At 28.5% G+C, this 9,603-nt stretch overlaps 1 protein-coding gene across 1 annotated transcript; it reads right to left on the reverse strand.

Moving 5' to 3' along the window:
• Positions 1–1,017: 1,017 nt before the first annotated feature.
• LOC149399299 (putative WRKY transcription factor 43) lies at positions 1,018–5,284 on the reverse strand. The gene is made up of 3 exons (XM_089612359.1): positions 4,940–5,284; positions 4,654–4,824; positions 1,018–1,351 (listed from the first exon to the last, which is right to left on the reverse strand). The coding sequence occupies exons 1-3, from the start codon at positions 5,125–5,127 to the stop codon at positions 1,138–1,140; spliced, it is 573 nt and encodes a 190-aa protein (XP_089468485.1). The 5' UTR covers positions 5,128–5,284; the 3' UTR covers positions 1,018–1,137.
• Positions 5,285–9,603: the final 4,319 nt, after the last annotated feature.

Genomic DNA, 9,603 nt, shown 5'->3' on the forward strand with positions numbered 1-9,603 from the left:
GTTTTTTTTTTTATCATTATTGATATACATATTGAAGTGCAAAAACATATATATATATATATATATATATATATACACTAACAATGATAGTCGTCAAATTATAGTCTACCTATTAATTTTAGCTAGCCCCCACTTATATACAATTTTGGCTAATTCTTTCTGTTCCCGGGACTGAAAATTATAAGTATCCTTCCGATACTATCACAATTTTTTTTTTTCCTTCGAATAACAAAATTATAGGCTGGAATAAAACGAAAGGGAAGTTCCTCTAACATTAAGCTGAAATTTTATTTCTTAATGGTTGGAACTTGGAAGCGTTCTTTATGTTATGAAATTGAATTCTTTTGTATGGAAGTGGAATTTCCTTTCATTCCATTAGCCCAATTTACTTGTAACGCGTAATTACATTACTATCCTTGCTGCTCTATATTTGCTTCGATAAGAGAGAGAGCTGGAAATATGCGTAATATAATTTAAGGAAAATAACGCATATATTTTGTGTTTTAATGAAATGTCGAATTTAATTTTTTATTTTCAAAAATGTCGAATTCATACTCTCTATTTAACTAAAATAACGAAATTATATAATGAAATAGATAAAATTGTCACAAATCTTCTTTTTATTGACTTTTCATTGACGTTGATTATAATATTTATATGTAAATGCCAATTATCTGTATTCATTCGCGTCATATATGTAATTTATTTAAAAACTAAAAGATAAACAGCAGTCTCTTAATCGCGAAGAACACGGAAATATGCAAAGCGGTACAAATCGACAGTTGATAATCATCAAAGTCACAAATTTGAACAGAGAATTCAGGATTTAGAGTTGTAATTCCAATACGGAATGAAGTCATCTCTTTTGTGAGATATGAATTTTATTATTTAATTTCAATTTAAAGTTGGGTACTGGTTTAAATTTTATTCAATTTTTCTTATATAATAGTTAATATCAATAAAATAGAGATTTATGACACTGTTATCTATTTCATGGTATAATTTTATTATTTTAGTTAAACAAAAGATATGAACTCGATATTTTTGAAAACCAAATGTTAAACTCGACATTTCATTAAAACAAATTATATATATGTATCATATATGTGTTATTTTCCCTATAATTTAATACATAAGCTATGAAGATGAGGAAGATGGAGAAGAACTTTGAAGGGTCAACGAATTTGGGATTGGGACCAATAAATTAGGCAATTTATTGCAATAAAGCAAAGTAGGGCTTTCATGATTGTGAACTCCATCATAAGTGGTTATTACATAGCTTGAATCCTCTTTCTCTCTTTCCACCCTCTTCTTTACATCGCATCCTTCACTTTGACATTTATAGTAGTTCCTGTATTTTAAAATAAATGTGAATTTTTACTCATGTTGCAAGACAAATTTAAATAAAAATAAAAGCTACTAATACTAAATTACTAATTACCAGCTCAGTTAATTAATCAACCAATCAGTGATTATTCTCTGGTAGGAGTAGTTTATTTGTAGATGTAATAAATAAATAGGGTAGGCCATCATTTTTCCTAATTTAAAATGTACTTAAAGTTGAAAGTAATAATGAGCAAAGAAAGAGCTTTTTTTTTTAGATGGACACATTTGTTTAAAAATTATATTTATGTGTTTTTTTTAAGGGGGCTGTAGTTTAATGGCGCAAATGAAACTCTACAATTTAGATATAGCCACCGTTTGGATGAATAATAGCCAAACGGTATAAATGTTTCTTTTGATTGCCTAATTTACCCTTGAATGAAGTGCTTAAATACTTTATAATTATTATAAATTATTTTAAAAAAATGAAATTAATGTTGTGTCATTAATGGTTCCGATATTCAAGAAGCACTTCCTTACTGACGCGACTTTATGTTTTTTTTTTTTTGTTAAATAGCCCAAAATTTCCTTCATTTGATTTTTTTTAAATAAATCCCAAAATTCAGCTCTTTTAAAAAAAATGCACGACGAAGACGAAATGGATAAAAAAATATTACTAGACTGAAAGTTTAACACTGATCATTATTCGTAAATCTAAATATTGTTTGTAGTTTTTGTTGCGATGATCTTTAATGAAACAAAGATTAAAAAAAAAAAAGAACTATGTTGCCTATTCTTCGACTACGATTGTGTATGTCGAAGGCATTCATAGTTTATTGTAAAAAAAAACTTTTCAAAGCGATCCAGAAATGATTGTAAATAATATACAATAAAACGCATGAATAAAACGCACTTATTATTTTGGAAATTTGTACCAGACTCAAATAAAGACCATGATATCTCAACCATCTCGAGATTGCACCGAGATAAAGAAAAAATAACAAGAAAAATTACGTTTCAAATTATGAATTTGAAATGAACACAGAGAAATATTTTAGGATAGAAAATGAATGAGTGCTGAAACATTTGGGTGTTTCAAATTCAAATTATGGCAACTAATCAGAAATAGCTAACTTCAATAAAAACAGGAAATATAACATGTCATAATTAACAAAAAAAAATATAAGGGAAAATATCAACAGTAAATAAAAAGGGATTTTTATAAGGAATTTTTTTTAATAAAGAGGGATTTTGATTTTTTTTAAATAAAATAGTAAATAAAAATGTATTATATTAAGGGTATTTTGGAGAGTTCAAATTATTTTTTTGTAAAAAAATAAATGAAAAACAGGATAATATTTGTAATATAACATTTTTTTAAGGGAGTTATATGCAAGGTCATTTATATTAAACTGAAATGATATGTCTGATATTTCGAAAAATCGAAGGGATAAAATCTGGCATTTTTTGAGGATATATATTTTGAGGATATATATGACATTTCAACACACGAATACAACTGCCATCTCACCAGTTGGGTATTTATTTAAAAATTTGGAAACGTTAACTAATCATATAATAAAAATAATAAATTTGAGGTGGCCTACTTGGTTACAATTTTTTTTTTTAATAATATGAAGTCATTAGTAATACTACTACAAGATATAAACTTGAAACATGCAGGTTTTGTGTTGAGCATATATGAAAAAAAAAAATTAAAATATCAAAATATAAAATTCAGGGAGGTAAAAAAAACAAAAACGAAACCTTAAATTAAAATATCAAAGTGTAACTATCTGAAAATTCCAGGGTCCACTCGTTCGTTTATGTAATTCATAAATTTAATTCTAACAGAATTGTGATAAATGCACCCTATAATGATTATTAACCCATCACTGAAGTATGGACCACAAGCACAAATTATATATATATATATATATATATATATATATATATATATATATATTGTTCGTAAAATATATATAGTCCCACTTTGATAAATATATATATATATATATATATATATATATATATATACATATCTATATAGCCCCACTGCGATTATAGATAAATATGATGCTTTGAATAATTACTTCTTTAAACCCACTAGTCTGTAGCTGGGTTCGAAGTTTAACAAAGAGGACAAAATCAAAGTCAGTACACTATATATATAAAGGCCTCACATATATATATATATATATATATATATATATATATATATATACATATATACCTTTTTTCTCTTTTTTTTAAATAAATTTTTTTTTCAAGTTTGACCTCTACACATTTATTATATGGAAAAAAAAATGGAACAAGCTATATCGTTTTGAACTAACTATTTATAAATGGTAAATAAAATATTTAACATCCTATATAAATTTCAACACATGCATGGATAAGTCACTTGATGTTTTTGTGTTTTTTTTTTTTTAACAATTTTATTAATTTTAGACAAATTTTGTTTAGCATATGCATTAGATGTTTTGCATCCGTGCATCTTTATTAAATGAGCTTTGAAGTAGCGCATATCTTTATTAAAGGAGTTTTGAAGTAGTGCATTTTATTAATTGTTAAATTTCAAGTTTTAACTAATTTTGATAAAGTGACACGAATTTATTAATATTTGTGCCAAAATACCTCACTAAATAGTATAAATTATATACTAGATGTAAGAGTATTTCATACTTATAATATGTTTTAGGTAATAATATCACATTGAGGTATAACTTGCAAAATAATATCACGCGCACAAAGACTTTATTTTGAGTCAGCCCTTGTCAAAACATGACAACGATTTTCCATATATATAGCCCTTTTCGATATATCAGGAATTCAGTACAAAAACAAAGTCTATAATATGTACATATAGTATAGAATATAGACACCGACACATGAATAAAAGGACTCGAAGTATTGGTAGATCGACTATACGGAGATACTCACTATATATTAATATAAATTTCGGAAAAATGCCAATTTCTATGGTACTGTTACAGATTTAGATTTTGTTAGAAAAATTAATAGTCTTTTTCTCTGTTGTTTTCTATTTTAATTTCGATATTTCGGCCCCTTTATTCTTTTTATATGTGTTTCTTATTCTTTTATATATATATATAAATATACACACATATATATTTCGATAATTTATTGATTTTTCGTATTATTCTGTCAGATAATAAAAATGAGGTGGGAAAGAAAGTGAAGTCCGGTAATATCAGCAAATAATTTTTTTTGTAGATGACTAACAGCTTTCCAATGATTTGTAAGTTAGATAAAGAGAAGATTACTTGCAAGATATTATTAGATAACAGATAAATAAACTAAATATACCTGGGATATGGGGTGTTCTTAACAGACTTCTTCCCATACTTTCTCCATTTGAACCCATCATCCATAATCTCAAGCTCAGATTTCGTTCTAAATGCAACTCTATTATTATTTCCCACTTTATCCATATTTTTGTTTTTCCTCACCGCCCCATTAATATTATTCTTGCATATCCTGATCCCACAATAAAAAACCAGAAGAATGGAAAATAAATACAATGATCATATACATATTCTTGAACGGTAAATATATACAAGTATAATTTTAAGAATGAGAGATGTTCACTTGCATGTTTTTGTTAGATCCGGCGGCTGCCACGTGGATATTGTCTGGCGGAGCTACTGCCACATCATCAAACACGAGATAGTCAGACAGCTCAAAGCCCGTGACCACGTCATCAATCTCCGCCGGTAAGCGAACATGATCGTAATTCCAATCATTATTAGGATTAGGGTTTTCTAGATGGAAACAATTCATATTTTTCAGAGGGAGAAAAATATTGTATTTGTATAATACATAATAATAATAAATATTTAATGTTACCCTGAGCTACCAGTATGTATGTCCAGCTTTAAATTGCATATATATATATATATGTATATTTGACCTATATATTAGACACATATATACATAGACTATAAATGTATATGTGATGCATAACGTTTTAGGCGAGCTTCATGTGCAATTTCTCCTTGAGGGTAACGGAGAAGGTTCTTTCATTATTTTTGTACCACGTGGCACTCTAGGATAAGAATCGTGACGTCATCATGATGACGTCACTATCAACTTATTGAGATGCTCTTATTACTGTCGTTTTGGACTTGTGTTGTAAGCAAGCTCCGCGAAATTGTATTGCGTGACATTCATATATGGTTATCACTTATCAAGCACATGAATAATATTATTTTATTATTTTATGTGTGCGAGATGTATACACGTGTCGATATTTGGCTGGGTATGAATGAATGAACGACTAAATGAGACCATTTCTTTATTTTATTTTATTTTCGAGTTGGATCATTTTTATTTTTTTTGGACAAAAATCGGGACATGATATTACTGAATTTATCAAACGCGTTTCCATAAATATTCAAATGAGAAATTATGATACACAAAAAACCGTACGAGACTGTTTCAATAAATATTCAAATGAGAAATTATGATACACAAAAAATCGTACGAGACTGTTTCAAAAACGAAAAAAGAAAAAAAGCACGAGACATGATTTTAAACCAAGCTCTTTATCTCTTTTCCTCAATGGCTAAATACTACAAAATCCAAATAAACAAAATTATAAAAACTTGGAAGAGAAAAAAGAATTACTAATTAGGAAAATGCTAATATAAAAAAAATCCTGTCTTTTTTTATATATACACTTTTTTTTCCCGTTAGCATGAGCAAATAAATATATTTCAAATTCAACACCATATGTATGATATGTGGTACCTAGGATAGCCTAGTGGTAATTCCACACCACTTCCTGTGTGGAAGTCGTGGGTTCAATTCCTACTGCAGCAAAAGCTGCCTAAAAAAAAAAAAAAAAAAACACCATATGTATGATATAGGTAATCGAAATGATATATATCAAAGACTTGTGACTCAAAGCACGAAGTGAAGTCAAGATCCAATTTCTATTTGAATAAAGCATAACCGCATATAGTCTCTCTCTCTCTCTCTAATAAGACAATTTGGCATCTGAGTCAAGGATTTCACTGGGAAGTACCGCGAAGAGATTGAAATATTGTAATATAATATTATATCAGGAAATAAAAAAAGTTCTCTATAACACTACTCAAGGAATAATTATGAAAATGACGGCGAAAAAAATAGGGATTAAAAGAACATATGTATTTTTTTGAAGCTCAATTGAAGTTTATTATATGGTAGCACTTTTTAAAAAACTTTATAATGTAAATTACAAAATCTTATGCAACGAATATTGATGCAAACTAATGGTTAACTAAAAATAAAACATAAAACAGTATGTATTGCACACTTATGTACTAGCTTGTACAAAGACAAAGTCAGGTCAAAATATATATCATGGATTCATGATCTTCAATAGTACGAGTTCATAATAAAATAATAAATATGCACAATATCATCTACTCGTGATGGAGAATTATTGTTTGTGAAGTTTTTTGGTTGCCCGACAAAGTAAACAATAAATGTACTCCACTCGTTTTTCTCACATAGTTGATTTTGTTCAATATTATGGACATAATTTTTCTTAGATAGAAAATTGGATGGCCAAATCTAAGCTATCAAGTAAATGAAATCATGTCCGTAATCTTGTGGGTATGTATGAGTTAGTGTTACTACGTATAGATGCACTAGATTAGACGTGATTTCCTAAAACATTCAATTTAGATGTTTGACTTTGACCCCTTCATTAATCATATTTGGCCTCCTTTGATTGAGTTCCACATGATGACGTGTGCTTTTGTTTTCCCTCGCCATTGCACGCTTTTTTTTAATAATAAATAATAATTCCTCGCCGTTGGGCCTTCTAGCTCATTTAGTTTGGTTTGGGCATTACCCATTTATCGTTCTTGACCCAAATAACAGCACTGTGCTTACGTGTCATGTAGAGGAATATTTGGTTTTGGTCAAAGAAGACGAAAGGTGCAAGTTGTGTTTGAAATATTAATTTGAGAAGGGAAAATAACACATTTATACCCTATGTTTTAGTGAAATGTCGAGTTTAACCCTCGGTTTTCAAAAATGTCGAGTTCATACCCTTTGTTTAACTAAAATGACGAAATTATACCATCTGTTTAACTAAAATGACGAAATTATACCCTGAAATGAATAACAGCGTCACAAATCTCTCTTTCATTGATATTAACTCTTATATAAGAAAAACCAAATCAAATCTAAATCAGTGCCCTAACTTCCAAATTCTCAATTTTGAAATAAAAATAGCCTTAAATTGAAATTAAATAATAAAACTCATACATCCTAAGAAATGACTTCATTCCGTATTCGAATTGTAACTCTAAATCCTAGATACTCTGTTCGAATATGCGATTTTGATGACTATCAACTATCGATGTTTACCCATTTGCCTCTTTCTGTGTTCTTCACGATTAAGAGACTGTTGTTTATTTTTTAGTTTTTAAATAAATTACATATATAGCGCAAATGAATAAAGATAATTGGTGTTTATATATAAATATTACAGTCAACGTCAATGAAAAATCAATAAAAAGAATATTCGTGACACTGTTGTCTATTTCAGGGTATAATTTCGTCATTTTAGTTAAACAGATGGTATAATTTCGTCATTTTAGTTAAACAGAGGGTATGAACTCGACATTTTTGAAAACCGAAGGTTAAATTCGACATTTTACTAAAACATAGGGTATAACTGTGTTATTTTCCCATTTGAGAAAGACTCTCATAGGGAGAACCAAAAAGTTAAGATTTCAAAATAAAAATCTCTCTAAGAATAAGTTTATTAAGAGTGACACTTGTAAGTTGTAACATCGAATAAAGTGTCGTTTAGTACATTAAAAAAATCGATTAATCCCAATATTATAAATTGAGGTTATCTTATTTTCAACGTAAAAAAAATCAAAAGTTGAACTATGAGCTGGAAAAATATATATGATATTTTGAGCAAATTTCATTCTTTTGTAGCTTTGTAATATATATGTATATAAAATATTGTGAGTGAGTTAAATAGTGAAGGTTGAAGGAAGTGGCTCTTATATAGGACATGATTAATTATCACAACAAGTACTATGACGTTCAAACAAGTCTACGGTCATCGCTTACACAAGTCATAAGGGAAATTCATAAGGAAGTTTCAGTTGAAAAATTTACATAATATGATCATGACGAGCAATGAACCACACCAAAATGCAAATTATATATAAATATAAATAAAATGGATAATTAGACCTAAACCTAATAATACACTTAATTAGCTACTTAATTAGATTTGACATTTATAAAGTTTAAGACTAGATTGTGACCCAAAAAAGACCAAAATACCCTTATCTCCTAAATAAACACATATCCTTTCATTTCCTTTAATTTCTTCAAAACTATCTATTTTAAAGGCAAACTTGAGATTTTAGGAGCTTGAAGAATGAGTAAGTTTATATAATAGTTTCTATTTCAAATGTTAAATAACCAGTCTGTGGTTGAATATATGTTTAGAATATTTATGTTTTAGCAACGAGGAAGATGATGAGTGTGTGATGATGCGCGATGATCGGTGATGAACGATGAATTTGAAGCAATTTAGTCTTTTTTGGGGTAAAAAATCTATTCTATAGACTCTGTAAGTATCAAGCTTTATTAAATAAAGGTTATAGGGAAATGAACACCAGGACCGGTTACAAGTTGCTCAATTTCACAAATATTGTCTAGTTTTAATGTTTTCATGAATCCCAACTTCCTTAAAAACTGATTATTTTTACCTTGGACAAATGAGACAATCTGTTATCAAAAGAGAGGAAACATGAAAGCAAAATCTTTATATATATATCAGGGATAAAGTTTAGAAAAACGATATGTAAAAGTTAAGCCTATAAGTTTAATAAAGTTTCTAAATAATGGTCATTGATGTAATCCAGTAGTCTAAATTAAACCCAAAGCGATGGCCTAAGTGGCTATATCCGGTCTTGGTCAATAGTCAATAATAGTTAAGATTCAAGAATCACACACCCAATGGTGTATGTGACAAAGGCCACAAAATATAACTTGGACATCTTACTTGTCAATAAAACAGTATATTAGTTGTTGAGATCATAATGAGTTACCCTGAAAAACATAAATAAGCCCCGTGATTTTTTTATTATTATTTTGCATATAACTCCTTTTAATTTAGATTTTTGGTTTCGTCTCTGACTGCGAGGTGATGTGACTTTTTAGTCTCGTGGCTCCAAACAGTCTCGTTGAGCTTCGGGGATGGCATGAATGAAGCAATATTTAGTCATTTGA

This window comes from Urtica dioica, chromosome 4 (assembly GCF_054948205.1).
Source record: "Urtica dioica subsp. dioica isolate 48M chromosome 4, U.dioica_male_clone48M_v1_H2, whole genome shotgun sequence".
NCBI classification, from domain to species: Eukaryota; Viridiplantae; Streptophyta; class Magnoliopsida; order Rosales; family Urticaceae; genus Urtica; species Urtica dioica.

What these genes read in the sequence shown, in the direction of transcription:
- LOC149399299 (XM_089612359.1), bottom strand. Translation starts at nt 5,127, where the DNA reads ATGAATTGTTTCCATCTAGAAAACCCTAATCCTAATAATGATTGGAAT. An exon ending in GCCGGATCTAACAAAAACAT is followed by an intron (nt 4,825 to 4,939) that starts GCAAGTGAACAT and finishes TTGTGGGATCAG; the next exon opens with GATATGCAAGAATAATATTA. An exon ending in AAGAACACCCCATATCCCAG is followed by an intron (nt 1,352 to 4,653) that starts GTATATTTAGTT and finishes TTTAAAATACAG; the next exon opens with GAACTACTATAAATGTCAAA.